The following is a 16,851-nucleotide window of genomic DNA, read 5'->3' as shown; positions in this document are numbered from 1 at the left end:
TAGCATTCTTTGTACCCAAGAAAGTCATGCATGGTCCACATTGAGATTCCTTGGATTAGCATGCTCCTGTATTGATTAGCACGTGTGCTCATATCAGTTATTGAAGCACCTAACCAACTAGAGGCTAGAGGTATACATCCATATTCTTTACTATGTACTAGCCAAGAGTTAGTGGATTGAGAATGAGATGGACCTAGTGTGACATGGAGGAATATTATAGTTCACTAAAATCACAAGCCAAACCCTATAGGGTGGTCACTTGCTAGCCACACAAGGATTGACTGTTAGAGTGAAAAATACTTCAAAAAAGAGATCTATAAGATAATTATTGAGTAAATAATTAGCTAAGGTTTTAAAAGAATGAACCCTTCATATTTGGCCATTCTGATGTGATCAATGAGAGAATAAATGGGTCATTTAAGCAGTTAACCATTAACTACCTACATTTCTTTCACCTTTCTGGTCATCTTTCTTTTACAACTTGTGAAATCTTATATTTCATGGATTTTTGCACCATTATCATGTTCTTTCCTTTGCCACTTCATATTCATTTGATCCACATTCTCTTTTATGCACTTTTTTCCTTTTCTATGGTTTTGTCACCTAGCCAATTCTTTTCTACACTTTTATTATTCTCTATGATTTTTCCCCCCATTTGATTCTATTCTAGTAAAATTTTTGCCAATATCTCTTTGAGCAATACATGTGTATGCAAGTACAAGCAAGAATTGCTAGATAAGGATAAGGCAAACATGCTATGATTACAATGAAGTAAGCACATAGATTTGTGGGTGGATGGAAATATTTATCCAAAATATTACTCTATCGGTAAACCTCCTCCTTTTTCAAATATTTATGACATGATGAGATATATCAAAGGTGGTTTTGATGGCATGCTTGGATAATGTATGAGGTTATATCTTGTTTCTTATATACATACAACATAAATGCATGAAATGAAAGAAGCATCAATAACAATAGAAAAAATTATTTCTTGAGTAGATGAAAAGTGCTAAAGTTTTAGTAGGTGCTAATTAGTCATTGTTGCAAAAACCCATTGTGTCATATGTCTCTATTATTCCATCTATTCTTATCACTCCTAAATCTTCTACTAACTTTACTAGAGTTGGGCCTCTCAAATCTACATTCTCTAGTGACTGAAGAATCCTCACAAGGTTTCCTAAATTCATGGTTTCTTTCAAAATCTTGATTCTTCCTTCATTTTCATTGAGTATGAACTCATGGTAGTAAATTGGATGCATTGTTGGCTAGTTGTACTCATTCAGGTTCTCACATTGCCTCTTATGCATCACATTGTTATGCATTGATTGTTTCTGTTGTGTGATGAGGATGATCCTATGACTTTTGAAGGGACATAAAATTTAAAAAATTGGATGGCTACTATGAAATTTGATTAGATGCTATTATTAGAAATGATATTTGGTTCTTATGTGATTTTCCTCTTGGCACAAAGGCCATTGGTACCATGTGGGTTTACAAGTTAAAGGAGAGCTACTTCATAACTAACATTGCTACTTGAATGAACATGCTAGAATAACTCAAGTTGGAAGATAAGGCCAAGTAAAGGTTATAATGTTGTCTCTAAAATATGGTTCAAAACCTTAAATATAATAGAATAAGAGCATTTGGTTTGCCATCCCTTACAGTTTCAAGTACTAAGTCTGCCATGAATCGTAGAATTCTAGATGCTTTTGGGGAGTGAAATCTAAAAAAGAAAGCTATCTTTGAATACAACACATTTAACAATATTTGGATGGATCTCAAGAGAATGAATTGTAATGGTTTATATGTACAAACTTACTATGGAAGATTGTAGTAGTGTTTTAAAGTTTTTCTTAAAGTTGGACGAAGATAATATTCAAAAATGAAAAAATGTGGAAAGAGTTGGCATTTACATTATGAACAAGGCTTTGGAGTAGAGTAATGGTAGGGAACACAAGCCAGAATATAATATTTATTTTGAATGGAGATCTGATAGATTGGTGTAGCTCAAGTACCAAAGTAAAAATCATCAAACCTTGATATGGTTGTTCTCTCACATAAGTATTCCCAATATCATTCAATCTCATGGTAGTGAAAAAATGTTGGTAATTGATGGGGTTGATGGTTTCAGTGTAGAATGGCATATAAGTAATGATTTAAAACCATCAAATGCATACTTAATATTTGGAATGGGGAAAATGTAAAATATCCTTGTATCTAATGCATGGAAAACATGAGGCCGAAAGATCAAAGTTCCTTCCCAAATTTAGGTCATTGGTCCTCAATATTATTCCATCCCTTTCAATCTATGAGGAAGCACAACACACTCTCAAATGGTCGTCAAATGATCAATTTTTGGAGTGCTAGGACATAAGGGCTACTAGATTCTTCAACTTGAATATGTATTGGATTCATGGTATAAGACAAAGATTGATTATATACTTTGACCAATACTATCTCGCCTTGTAAGTTAGTGCAATATTGATCATGACCACATTATAGGCATGCTTTCAACTTTGGATATTTTTTGATGAAGAGAACACAATAATTCAAACATGCATGGATGCCATTGTAGTCAACCCATAGTGGATTGTAAGGTCCTTTTTGCCTCATCATAGGGAACAAGCATTACATTTGTTACTTGTAAAATATTATTTTTAAATTACTTGTAATATACAAATTAACAAGGTCATGGTTATGAACCAAGCAATATTATAGCATATGCTACAAACCTCGAATGTATATACTTGAATAAGATTGTCACACTCATATCACTTTGTCCACCATAATAAAGAGATTGGAAGTCCAACAATAATAAAGATGCCTTCATATGAAATTCTTGAACCCTTGTAGACGGGTGTATTTTCCTCCTCCTTGAAGCCATCAACAAAAGGGTTTTTCTCAATGAGGAAATCATGTATCATTTGATCCATCTCTTGCTTGATTGGCTTATGCTTTGCCCCTTTATCAAATATAACCTCATTATGTGGTGATCCTCTTCAAGCATTTGTGAGTGGCTCATCGTCTCCACTTGTTGCACTTGCTTATTTCCTTTAAATGGACCTCACTAGGTGAAAGGTCATGGCTCTTTGTGAGAACTCCTCATCCTATGGTTCATGAATATTTTAGCTAATTTATAACCATTGATTAGGTATCCATAGAGGCTTGTACAATGAAATAGAGCCATGAGTCACACTAAAGACAAGTTAGCTTCTTGTATGAGTTGATGTAACTAGGAGGAATCAAACATCCCATAACATCGTACATTCTCTAAGGTGATGTGACATCTCCATCTAATAGTTGTCTTGTAGTGGTTGCATGGGCAAGGTATTCTCTTTTTGTGAAATCTCTTGTTTAAAATACTAGAGTAGGAAATGGTTAGTCTAAGCAAAGCTTGTTAGCCCAAGCCTTTGAGTTGATGAAGTATGCCTAAGTTCACTCTAGCCTATGCCTATTAATCTAAGCCATCAAGTGTAGACTAGGCATTTTTCCTTTTAATTTTGTGTGAAATAGGATTCTAAATGTGCATTTATAGTCTGGAGAATCCCTCACATTTATTTAGCATATGTCTAGTGTAAGTCTTCTTTAAGCATAAGCAAGGATTTTGCTTACACCTAGTTAGTCTAACCTAACTTGGATTCTAGCTTATTCCTAGTCTATGTATACCTAGCCTAATATAGCCCTAGCCTATGTATAGCTTATATCTTACAACTATCATAAGTCTTAAAGATAATTAATTCCTACTCCTTAAAAATAAGAAATTTTTAAAGAGCTATCATAATCCTAATTAATATATTTTAAAATAACTGAAGCCTACTTTTAATACTAATTAAAACCTTTTAAACTAACTAAATCATAAGCTTAATACTTATCATAATCTTGATTAAAATATTAAACATCAAAGACTTATAATTATGTTATTTACTTTTAAGCAATTTAAATTATTGTATTCTAATTAATCTCTTCAAACATTTTCATATTCTAATTATATTTTTAACAATAGTAATCATAACCTTATTCCTAATAAGTCATGTAGCATACCTGATATAGACTTGATGAAGATGTCGATATCAAAGGTGTTTTGCTTCTAGCCCTTCACACCCCAAGTCTCCCTGCACTAGTATGTACCCTACGAGCATGTTTATTCTTAAGTCTCTCTCTCTCTCTCTCTCTCTCTCTCTCTCTCTCTCTCTCTCTCTCTCTCTCATATTAATTACTGTAAAATCAAGCAAAAAATGGTGTAAAACAACCTACATGCTCATTTTTCCTTCTTTTATTAAGCATACGTGTACACACATCCTCACTTAAAATCTAGCTTTCATGAGCATGGAAGGTTGTATGGAAAGGACCCTATCTTGAAGCCATTCCTTTTTCCAAGAGACTATGGAGGAGAGAGTGTGTGTGGAAGACATTACACAAGAAAACCAAAAAGCATGAAAAATGGAGGAAATCGAGGCACTCTTATCGCAATGTTCTGTCACATGCCCATCTTTGCTATTGGTATGCTTCAAAAGGAATGTTTTAACCATGGCAAACCAGTATGTCCACATGTATGTGTGCTCCTAAGTGCATTAGCATGCATGTTGCTACATATACAAGTAGATGCACCAACATACATATCAATGGCCATTCAAGCAAAAATAGCAATGGACTATTTTTTTTGCATTTCACATTAGAATTTACTATTGATAAACATTGTTATATCGATCATGATGCCTTAGTTATAGGATGAATGGAGTGGCAAGCTTAAGATGGCATACTCGTGGAACTTTGATATTGAATAGCATTCCATTTTGGATATGCATCAAATAGCTGCTATACATCCATCCATATTTTCTTCAAATTCATAACCATTGACAACTTTCTCATGCACTTTATGCTCTTACAAACCAAGCATACCAAATCCTTATTAGTTTAACCAATACCAAAGCTATGACATTTTATTTTATTGTTCATAAGTTTAACATTTAGAGACATGTCACTTGGCTTTATCAACACTTAAAATAGAGATCCAATACACTAGTGATAGTATCTCTTAAGCAAATTTCCTATCGTGGATGTTTTTCTTTGACTAGAGGAACTTTCAAGGTTTTCTTGGAATTACAAGAGTCGCACTGTCATGACTTGTTCAATATGAGAAGCATTCCATTTACAATGTTTCTTAGTAATGTGAGCTTAAATACATCTAAACTTGATGGCATGGGAGGAGAAACAAAAAGCTAACTCACTAGTACAACAATCAACAGACTCTCTATTTCTCTTTAGTTCACTACCTCATGCAAATTTGGGAGTTATTTTGAAGTACCATTTGGAATTTTACAAGTTTCCAAACTTTGAGATATTCCAATGTTTAGCTTTTATGCAATCATACCACCTTCAAAACTCCATGACCAGGAAGGACTTCCATGATCTTTTGAATCAACCACCTTAATGTACTCTTTCTTCACCACAAGAAAGCAAGATCTAATGAATGTACCACCATACAAAATTGATAAATATTGTAACGATTGTGTACAACTTATGCTTCCTAAAATTACATGTCTTGAGATATTGAATCAACTATAAAATCCCTAATTATATAATCACTTGATAGTTGACCTGAGTGTAGAAATTGATCCAAAATAGCTCTTTCCTAGGCTACCAAAGTGATATGGAGGAAGGTCCATGCAAACAAGTAGGAATATGGGGCGAAATGGATTGAGGACATGACATGTAGGAAAATCATGTATCTCACCATCAACCCATACTAAATAGGTGTAAGGGTCTCATAATAGCATGAATGAAGGTTCCTTGACAATTTGAGCTCTATCAAAGCCCCAAAGGACATTTATCCAACCTTTTGTTTATCATATATCTTACATGAACAAATGCTTTCTTGATAATAGGAATCATGTATCGACTAATGTAGCTACAATATGGTTTTTGATATGAGTCAATGATGGTCTTGGGTTTCAAAACTATCAAATCCCTCAACCGGTGTCTTTTAAGAGTGCCCCTTATATGCATGTGCCATATGCTAGAATCCTTCCCTTCAAGCCTTAAGATTTTGGATAGGGCTTTCTCCTTGAACTTATGAACATGATGAAAATTCAAAATAATTTTTAATCGTGATCCTAACCGTGAGAATGGAGCTAGATCTGCAATACGAATTCATTATATTTCCATATAATGTTTCAAGTTATGCCTGTATATGTGGGTGCATATGTGCATGCATTAGTGAGTACATGTGTGTGTGCGTATGTCTATGCTTTAATGCGTGTGTGTTCATGCGTGTATGTGAATGTGTGCAGCTAAGAAGTTCAACAATGCCTTCGAAGGATGCATGGCATTGCGACTCATGGCAACAATGCCTGCGAAGGAAGGATGCATGGCATTGCTACTCATGGCAATGGCGAGACTCAGATCTAAGAACAATATTGTTACTAGGGTAATTGCTAGCCATTGGGCTTGGTTGTGAAAAGATTCATGCATCACTATTTGCAAGTTACTTGTGGTGTTTCATGGACTCTCATGCCAATGCTTTATCTTTAGAAACCGAGAGACCATAATGGTTTAAAAATTTCCATCCAAATATACAAGAGATGAACAAGGTAGCCTAGAAGGAAATATTTTTCAACGGAAGCAAAATGTGGTGTATATTGACATAATTCGTACTAATGTGTGTGTGTGTGTGTGTGTAAGTATTGTCATAACAAGAGGGTGGGCAAGTTGGTCAAGAGAAGCCTAGTTTGAGGTCGAGGGAAGGAGGGGAGGGGATGTTGGTGGCGGGGGGAGGGAGATCGGATGGATGATGGTGGTGATGGAAGGCAGCAGGGGGTGGGGGGAGGAGGGTGGGCCATGGGGGGGAGGGGAAAGGCGAGTCATGGAAGAAGGCGGGGGCGGAGCGGGGGAGGCGGGCGGTGGCGGGCTGGAAGGAAGGGAAGGACGGGGGGTGGAAGGTGGAGAAGGAGGAGGCGTCTAGAGAGGGAGAAAGAGAAGAAGAGGAAGAAGGAGACAGAGGAGAAGAAGAAGAAGAGGAAGGGAGGTAGAGCCAGGGCTGGCGGGGCGACGGGCAGGAGGAGAAGGCGCGGGCCGAGTGGGGGGCCACGATGGCCGACGCGGGCAGGCGCCCGATGCCGAAGCCGCCGCCCCCGCCGTAGAACTCCTGGCGGCAGCCGCCCGCCCCCGCCAGCGCCGCTGCGGCCGTCCTCCGATTGGCTTCCATTAGCGCCCGCTTCGCCTGCTGGCGCTCCCGCTTGTGCGCGTTCTGGTGTCCCCCGAGCGCCTGCGAGCTCGCGAACTCGCGCCCGCAGAACTGGCACTTGAACTTGCGCCCCGCCGCGATAACGCACCCGTCCTCCTCCCCTCCCCCCCCGCCCTCATCGCCGCCCCCGCCGCCAGTATACATCCCTTGCCTCTGCATCATCAGCATCGTCCCGACCTCCTCCTCGGCTTCCTCCTGATATTCCTGAATGTCCTCCCCAGCAGCTGCTGCTGCTGCTGCTGCAGCAAAGTCTCTTCTCGTGCCCTCCCTTCGGCGCCCAACTGGGCTCAGCACCTCGAACCCGAACAGAGTCAGCGTCTTGCCAGCTCCATGCCGATGAATATCCCCCTCCTCATCATCATCCCCCCCATATACCATCTCCACCCCCCCGTCGCCGCTGAAGAAATCCCTGATCGCCCCCTCTTCCTCATGAGTACCTGCCCCACCCCATGTTGTGGTTGTAGAGCTCGTAGCCGCTCCTCCAGCTCCTTCGCTAGATCTCCCAAGATTCGGCCCGGCAAATCCACTGTTCGTAATTTCAGCTTCTCCGTAGTGCCTATAGCTGGTTAATGGAGCTGTACCCTTAGCCTCATCATCTCCTTGTCCTTGTTCTTCCTCTTCTCTCTCCTCTGCAGGCTCCTCTTGTCCATTTGTGGTGCGCCCATGCTGGCGCAGGACGTCGATGTGGCGGAGGAGATCCGTCGATTTGACGTAAGCTGCACTAGCTCTGGCTGCTTCATGAGCGGTCACTGTCTCGGCCAGCTGATCATGAATATGATTCCAGCAGCTCCACCTGCTGCTGCTGCTGCTACTTGTCGCGTGCTGCCCTTCCTTTTTGTGCTTTAAGGACCCGACACGATCTTCTTCGGCAGAGCACCTGTACTCTACCTGCAGCTGCATACTGTTAATGGGCAAGTTACCTGTCGCCAGAATATCTGGCAATGGCGGCTGGTTAAGCTCCACCTGCTCTCGGGGCCGTTTGGCTAGTTTGTAGTAGGACCCTTCTCTCCCCTTTTCTTCATCATCTTCTTCCTCTGCCTTTTCTTCTACTGTAACTATCTCATCTTCTTCTTCTTCTTCTTCTTCTTCTTCTTCTTCCTCCTCCTCTTCTTCTTCAATCACGTCCACATCTTCGGATGATGTAATCTTATCACCGGCAGAGGGAACTTGACTACAGCGACTTTCCTGCAAGTGCCGTGACGCCATGGCCTCACCTCCCCCTTCCTCCTCATCATAGGGGTCCACTGGCCTTGAAGAAGCAGCAGTAGTCATGGTCATCATCGTTCTCATCGACACACCGCCAAGGCTAGTACTATGACTACTACTGCTGCTAGTACTGTCACTTGCTGCCGGGTTACGGCAATTCTCTTTTCATGTGGCGTCACCCTCCCTGCCTCTTGATCTTGCAAAATGGCGGAAATTCGATCGAGAGAACTGCAGCAGGTACAGAAGCTGATCCAGACCCACGAGGCAGGTAAAAGAAGAAAAAAAGACCGAAAACTGCAAAAGAAGCTCTGCTGTGTGAATTAGCTGACATACACTGCAGGGACTGCTCATCTGATCATCGGCCTCAGATTGATCATCAGTACACAGGCTACGGCCTCCACTATCAATGAGCTAGAAAAAGAGTACCTTGAGAAGAAAGACGGCAAAAGCCTTGCGCTTTGCACATGGCCACCACACACACATGCGTAACTCCTCTCTCTTTCTCTCTCTCGCTCTTGCCGCAGCAGCTGATATACAACCCGTACTCGGACTTTTGGTCGGGAGCGATGCCCTCACTGTGTTTTTATCTAAAAAAAGACTCACTCTCTCATCAGAGAGTACCTACACACAGCACACACTTGTACCCACTTCGTCAAACGTTACACGTTACAGTAGCCCACTGGATAGAAGGCAATTGACGAGGAGTAAGTACGTATCCTATACAGAAGCTGAATGCAAGAAGATGACTAGAGAGAGAGAGAGAGAGAGAGAGAGAGGCACTAGGAGATCGCCAAGTAAAGAGAGAGAGAGGCTGCATGTTATATATGGGTCCAAACTCCAGGGTAAAGCCTGCTGGTTGAGTTCGTGGGTATTACGTTTTTAGACACAGGTTTTGGAATACAGACAAGGTGGGGGGTCCGAGAGATGGGGGGGGGGGGGGGGAGGGGTAACTGCAAGGGGGAGTTGGAAGTCAGGGGGGCAGGCTCGCTGTTAAGTTGGAGACAAATATTTAGTGGGAAAGGGGGTTTTAAAGGGGTGGTGAGAGTGCTGGTTCGTATAAAAAGGAGGCCCATGAGAATAAAGAGGTTTTTCGGGTGACGTCATGGGACAGTAGGATTCCAAACCTCACCCAGCCTCTGTGGGGATTGGGGATCGCTCTCTCTCTCTCTCTCCCTCTCAAGGTTATTACCTAGGATTTTCTTTCCCGAAGGGAAAGGGATAATCCCTGAAGGAGTGATCCGAAGCTACTCATTAGGTCTCGCTAGCGCTACAATTGCAGGTGTCGTTACCTAGCTAGCAACCCTCACGCTTATTCGCCTTGCAAATAATTGGATTTGCTAGCGAACAGGACTGGCCGATCAAAACCAATCTCATTCAAGGCTTGGTTCACATGCTACTCTTTGAAACTTGCCAAGCCCTTAAAATAAAGCTTTTAGTCCCATTATCTTCAAGAAGCCTTGATTGAGATAAGAATTTTAACCGGCTAAGCAACTTGGCTAGGGGAAAATAAGTGTGACTATTTTAGACCTAAGCAACATAGGATAAGGTTATCTAAACTTAAGAATGCAAAAAATGGACAATATTCTTCAAATCAAACAAGCCAAAAACGAGCCTCATTATAATGCCCATTGCTAAAAAGCTCGCGAAAGGACTAGTTTGTTTTCATTGGCATACTACCAATGCTGCGGATGAAAGGTATTCAATCTCATTGAGCAATCGCCAGGGGACTAACATATTTAGATTGGCACACTAACACTATGAAATTGAATTTGCAATACCTTTGAGCTACCATTGAAAACAACAAGAAACCAACCACATAAATGTAGGTGTCACTTCATTTTACCACAAGCATCTTCTTCTTGTTATGCACTATGGAATCTCTTAAACATCATGATTGAAAACATATATTACATGTCAACAATGTTGCAAATAGGGTCCTCAATGTATTCGCATAACATTATTGTCCTCTGATAATTAAGCACAAGGATACTCATTCACAAAAAAGCATGCAATGCTCTCTGGTTCATATTCACTAGGAGAATTCCTATTCAATGCAATAATGTTTCTCCATTAAAGAAATTCCAATTCTATGTCTTGTGAGAATGTTCATTCCTTTACATAAATAAGTTTTCGTTCTATCTTTCATGCTAGGTTGTCTTTTAGAAATTAGTTATTGGGAATGTTACTATCTTAGTAAGAATATATGAAATGTTATTGGCTTTTGAAGTTATTATTTCTCCTTTTATAATGCAATAGTGAATGGTAGGATCAGGACACTAATTTTGCCACAATTCAAGGGGGAAATCGCCAATGATGACTTTGATTCTCTAGAGGTTAAAATCAATGTTCAATGGCCTCTAAGCTTGAGGACTTAAACTTATAGCTTTCAAAATAATAGCTAGCTAGAAAATGTCAAGATGATTTAACACTTTGGCTATCCCACAACTTGTGCTAGGTTTAGAATAACACTTCCTCTCCCACATTCATGGACAATGTATAGCACAATATTCGCTTAATGTTGATTTTCGCACATTTACTAGGGAAAAGGTGTACTTAGAGAAGTCATTAACAACACTATCTATAGGAGTGCGGTTCACTAGACATAAAGTGTGTTGTCATGTCACATGCATGATTATTATATGTTATGAGAGTTTGTTAGTGCCGATGAAGATCAATGTAATGCTTATGAAGAAGATTGGCTTTGAAAGTGGCCCATGACATGATATGCTTATCTTATTTCGGTTAGAATTTGAGGCACATTGAGTATCATTGCAAATGAAGAGTAAATAAGAATTGAATTACATGGATAAGATGCTCTTTATGTTATAAGTAATGTCTTAGTGACACGTTCTTGTAAGTGAGGCCTAAGCTTCAATATTCTACATCATTCGCAATAGTAACTTGTGTGCAAACAAGGGCATGCAAATCTCTTGTGTTTGTTTAGACAAGCCACTTATAGTAAGCATTTGAAATAAGCCTTTGGCTTTTGGAACAAATTGTAGCTAGTACCTTAGAAATTGACACTCCATCATCCTCTAGAGTGTTAAACATTGTAACCTTGATGATCCCAACATCATGAATGGTATACAACTATTCAAAGAGCTTGCTTAGTTTGAGAACACATTAAAACTAGGAAGGAAAGAACAATATAAGCTCAAGCACATATAATCGAATTCACTTCAAATGTGAAATTGACAACACATAGCTCCTTATACTAATCGATAGTAGATGATTGACAACATATAAAAATTATAGAAAAGTAGGGGCTAGTGGCCTCATGAACAACACCATTAAGAGGTGAGAACTAAGGAGCCTTTGCAAGCATGATGGAATGTTATGTGAGCTAGCAAAATTGGCACTATAAGGGATCAAAATTGTAGTGACTAAAGGATAAGACACAAAACTTGCATGGAATTGAGTAGACCACTTATATGCTAGTTAAAGCACAACTAAGTTAAGATCCTACAATAGTAGCAACTTGGAAGAGGGAAAGGGGTGCCAACAACTGGCAATGAGAGGGCATTCACCACAAAATATGAAATGGAAATTTTACTTTTGTAGCATACTTCACCACCAAGTTCTTAAAGGAAGGTGACACAAAGAGACTCCTAGATAGGATGAAACTAGAGTGTGATACATTACCACTCCTAAGTGTAGTTCCTAATGTATAGATTGACAGTAGGCTCTTGTACCAAGGTTATACAAAAAATAATCATTTAACTTGGAAGATATTATGCTATTCTACTATTTTCCTGCCTATATCAATGGTTGCCCCATTTCTTTCTTAATTATACACAAATACATATGGCTTGGAAGACACTATGCTTGAAAAAGGTGTTACCTTATCCCTCATTTAAGGCTACTCACACTTAAATTCCTTTGAGCGAAAATTAGGGTTTCTAATTTTTACATATACACACTTTTTTGTAATGCAGGCTCTTGGTCTTCCAATACTTGAGGAAGGTGTGGCTCTCCCCACCCTCACGTAGTACTGAGCATCTCTCCCTCATCTCTCCACAATGCTATGATGGCTATGGCTTGCACTTCTCTCCAACATGATGATGTTCACTATATACTTGTAGTATGGACATTAAGTTTGACACATTAAGGACCCTATACTCTTGTTATATGAATAGAAGCCATGTTCTACTATTAGGACCATAAAGTTTTAAATTATATATGTTGTTGGTGCGCAGATCGGACGCAGGTAGCTCACGTAGTGAATTCCCAAAGGTCCCCAAGAACAAAGCACTCTACTTTTTAGCACAAAAACCAATGTGAAAGCAAGCACGACATGAGACAAGAGACAAATTGGGTTGAATCTCCCCCATGCCTTGTGTGAGCGCTTCACAAAGCATGTATTTAATATATATTTTCAATCTTTTTGCTCAAAAATAGCCCAATTACAAAAATATGACAAGCTTTTAGCTTTTGAGTTTGCTTTCTACCAAAAATAGGAAAATAAAGCTAATGGACGGTGCCCAAAGAGTCTGGCACGCCCAAGCTCAATGTCCAAATAAAAATAACATATCCAGGCGCATAAGCGCATACAAAATAATAATAAATAGTCGATGTCTCTATAGACATAATCAAAATATAGGCGTGGCGCCTATCAAAATATAGTCCAAAGATCAGAAACCCGCTAGACTCCAATGCTTTCCTCCGCCACTGCTGCTATCTCTACACATCAACTGAAGCATTCACAATCGTTAGTAAAATAACACAATTAAACCGACAAAAGTGAATACCTAGCAGTCTTCAGCTACATAAATAAATCAACTGGTTAGAAATAAATCCTAACCTTAATTTATTACGAGTGCGCACTCTAAACTCATAAACGTTTATTAATTTAATATGCATTTTGCGGAATCACCCGCTATGGAATCACCCATGTACACACTAAATTAATGAAACGCCCGAAAAGGACAGGCGTCCCCATCAACTTCTCGCACAAAGAATCCTCTTTGCGTATGAGCCCCGGTCATCTAAGTTTACGGAATCCACCGTAAATCCTCACGGAATCCACCGTGGAATATGCCTCCTGGCATCATACCCCCGGGGTGGGATAGCAATTGACCTCAATTGCTATTAGCTCAATGTGGAGCTAACAGAGTGGGGAAAGCATTTAGGTCTCTAGCGTGCATCCATTGTGCTTCTTCTACAGGATGGTTCTTAAATTTCACTAGATATCTAGAATACCTTCGGCCAGTTCTAGTGGTCATGTAGTCAGTGTCTATGATGGCTTCTGGTTCAAGGATTTCAGTCTCTTCTTCTAGTAAAGGTGGGTTTTCATAGACAGGGTGGATAGGTAATTGTCCTCTAAATGGTCTCAATAAACTAATATGGAAGGTATTATGAATTTTCCAATGTGATGGCAGTTCTAACTTGAATGCATTGTCATTAATCTTATGAATGATTCTAAATGGTCCGTAGAATCTAGGGGCTAATTTGACAACTGGATGTCTATCTACACTTTGCAGTCTACGCTTTTCTATTCTAAGCCAAACATAATCATCAACTTTGAAATTGATGGCTTGTCTTTTCTTGTTGGCTTGTTTGGTATATGATTGTTGGGCTTTAACAATCATATCCTTTACTTCATCAAAAATAGTGTTATGCATAACAGCAATATCATCGGCACTTTGTATTCTATTAGACAAAGATGCAACAGGTGTAGATAATCTATGTCCATAAATAACTTCAAAAGGTGCTTTCTTTGTAGATGTGTGCGGTGTATTATTGTATGCAAACTGTAATAAATGTAAATGAGTATCCCATGTTTGAGGTTTAGAGATAGTGTATGCACGTAAAAGATCTAAAATAGTGCTATTTGTGGCTTCTGTTTGTCCATTTGTTTCTGGATGAAATGCAGATGAGAAATCAATCTTTGTGCCTAGATTTGCAAACAGTGTAATCCAGAAATTATTACAAAATCTAGAATCTCTATCTGAAATAATCACTTTCGGCAATCCATGGTTAGTAAAAACAGTTTTCAAAAATAACTGTGCGGCTTGTGATGCTGTTAAAGTTTTCTTACATGCAATGAAATATGCTTGCTTACTAAATCTATCTACAATTGTCCAAATCATGTCATGGTTAGATTTAGTATTTGGTAAGCCAGTAATGAACTCCATAGATATATGTTCCCAAGGTTTAGATGGAATAGATAAAGGCATTAATAATCCATACTGTTTACCATGATGTCTTTTTATTCTTTGACAAATCAAACATTCAGAAACAAAATTAGACACATCTGCATCCATATGCGGCCAATAAAAATCTTCAGTTAACATGCGTAATGTAGAAATGATACCTCTATGACCTTGTTATGGGGGACAATGAATTTCATTTAAAATAAAAGATCGGAATGGAATAGTAACACACAATCTCTTTTCAAAGAACATGAATCCATCATTATATGATAACGAATCAACAGGAATGAAATTATTTTGAACTAATTTTTGCCAATCAGAATGAAAAGTAATATCCTGGTGATATGTGTCTTTCATAGCAATCAAAGAATCAAAAGATATGATAGAAATGTTATGAATTGCAGGTCTTCTACTCAATGCATCAGCAACTACATTTTCTTTTCCAGGTTGGTATTGAATGATAGGATGGAAACTTTGAATGAATGAAGCCCATTTGATATGGCGGTCAGAAATTTGGGGTTGGCTAAGTAGATGTCTAATGCTTTGCTGGTCAGTCTTTATCATAAATTCTGAACCCATTAAATAATGCTTCCATTGTTTCAATGCTTGTACAACTGCTAAGAGTTCCTTGTCATAGGTGGAATATTTAAGCTCAGAGGGTTTCAGCTTAGAACTAGAATATGCGATTGGATGGTTGTCTTGCATTAACACGGCTCCTATTCCTGATCCGCTAGCATCAGTCACAACTAAAAAGAATGGTCTGTTAAAGTCAGGCAATTGTAGGACAGGGGCATTGGTCAATGCACGTTTAAGTAAATCAAAGGATTTCTGCTGGTTTTCAGTCCATTGATAAACAATGCCTTTCTTAAGAAGTTTGGTCAGTGGTAAAGCAAGTAATGAGAAATTACGTACAAACTTCCTATAGAAACTAGCAAGACCAAGGAATGAGCGTAATTCATGTACATTTTTAGGAATAGGCCAATGCAATATTGCGTCAATTTTCTTAGGATCAACTTTTATTCCTTCTTCTGATACAATATGACCTAGATATTCTATTTCTGTCTTAAAGAATTCACTCTTGTCAGGATTTGCAAACAATTGATTTTCTTTCAGTAATTGAAAAACTAATGATAAATGCTCATAATGCTCTTTTTCACTTTGACTGAATACTAAAATATCATCAAAGAAAACAATCACACAATACTGATATTTTAGAAAAATACGGTTCATCATTCTACTGAAAGTAGCAGGTGCATTAGTTAATCCGAATGGCATAACTAAGAATTCGTAATGGCCAAACTGTGTCCTGAATGCAGTCTTAAATATGTCGGATCTATCTAGCCTCACCTGATGATATCCAGATTTAAGGTCGATTTTACTAAATATAGAAGATCCTTGCAGTTTATCCATAAGGTCGTCAACTCTAGGTATAGGATACCTATTCTTTACAGTGATCTTATTTAATGCTCGGTAGTCAATACACATCCGATAAGTATTATTCTTTTTCTTGACTAGGAGCACAGGTGCACCGAATGGAGAACTGCTAGGTCGAATTAAACCTCTATTTAGTAATTCTTCTACTTGAGTCTGGATTTCTTTTTGCTCTATTTGATTGTGCCTATATGGGGCTTTGCAAGGTGGTTGTGTGCCAGGTATTAGGTCAATCTTATGGTCTTCTGGACGTGATGGAGGTAAATCTGGTGGTAGGTCTTCTGCAAAACAGTCCTTAAAATATGCAAGAAATTCCTTATGTCTAGGGTGCATATGAGTTTCTTTTGCGTGCAATTCATTCACCCAAATGAGATATGATTTAGTATTCTTGCGTAGTGCACGTTTTGCTTGAGTATGCGAAAGCAGTGGAAACATATGAGATGCATGCATACCAAATAATGTAATAGATTTTCCCTGAAAATTTACATTCATTGTGTGCGTGGAATAATCTATATTGGGATTATGTTGGTGTCTCCATGGCATTCCTAGAATAATGTCGCTAGACTGTAATGGGACAACTAAGAAATTTCTTCTTTCAATATATGGACCAATTTGAATTTCTAAATTTTGAACTTCTTGTGTGCCATTGTACCTAGTGCCTAAAAATGCAGCTTTTATGCGATAATGCGTAGGTACTGTATGCAATTTCAATTCCTTTACCAATTTTGCTAAAATAAAGTCATGCGTACTACCGTCATCATGCAATACAGTTCTTTCTTTTCCATGCACCATACATTTCATAGTCAACAATGAATG

The 16,851-nt window shown here is 38.9% G+C and overlaps 1 protein-coding gene across 1 annotated transcript; it reads right to left on the bottom strand.

The window, feature by feature from the left end:
- Positions 1-6,524: 6,524 nt before the first annotated feature.
- Positions 6,525-9,371, bottom strand: LOC148028425 (uncharacterized). The gene has a single exon (XM_087690227.1). The coding sequence runs from the start codon at positions 8,534-8,536 to the stop codon at positions 6,716-6,718; it is 1,821 nt and encodes a 606-aa protein (XP_087546353.1). The 5' UTR covers positions 8,537-9,371; the 3' UTR covers positions 6,525-6,715.
- Positions 9,372-16,851: the final 7,480 nt, after the last annotated feature.

The sequence above is a fragment of the Lygodium microphyllum genome, chromosome 12 (genome assembly GCF_053477565.2).
Source record: "Lygodium microphyllum isolate KBCC chromosome 12, Lygodium_microphyllum_v1.1.10, whole genome shotgun sequence".
In the NCBI taxonomy this organism is placed as follows: domain Eukaryota; kingdom Viridiplantae; phylum Streptophyta; class Polypodiopsida; order Schizaeales; family Lygodiaceae; genus Lygodium; species Lygodium microphyllum.
The sequence above is the reverse complement of the archived record's forward strand: the minus strand, read 5'-3'. Positions and strand labels throughout refer to the sequence as shown.

Bases quoted from the DNA above. Each gene is read 5' to 3' on its own strand.
- LOC148028425 (XM_087690227.1), bottom strand. From the start codon at position 8,536: ATGAGAACGATGATGACCATGACTACTGCTGCTTCTTCAAGGCCAGTG.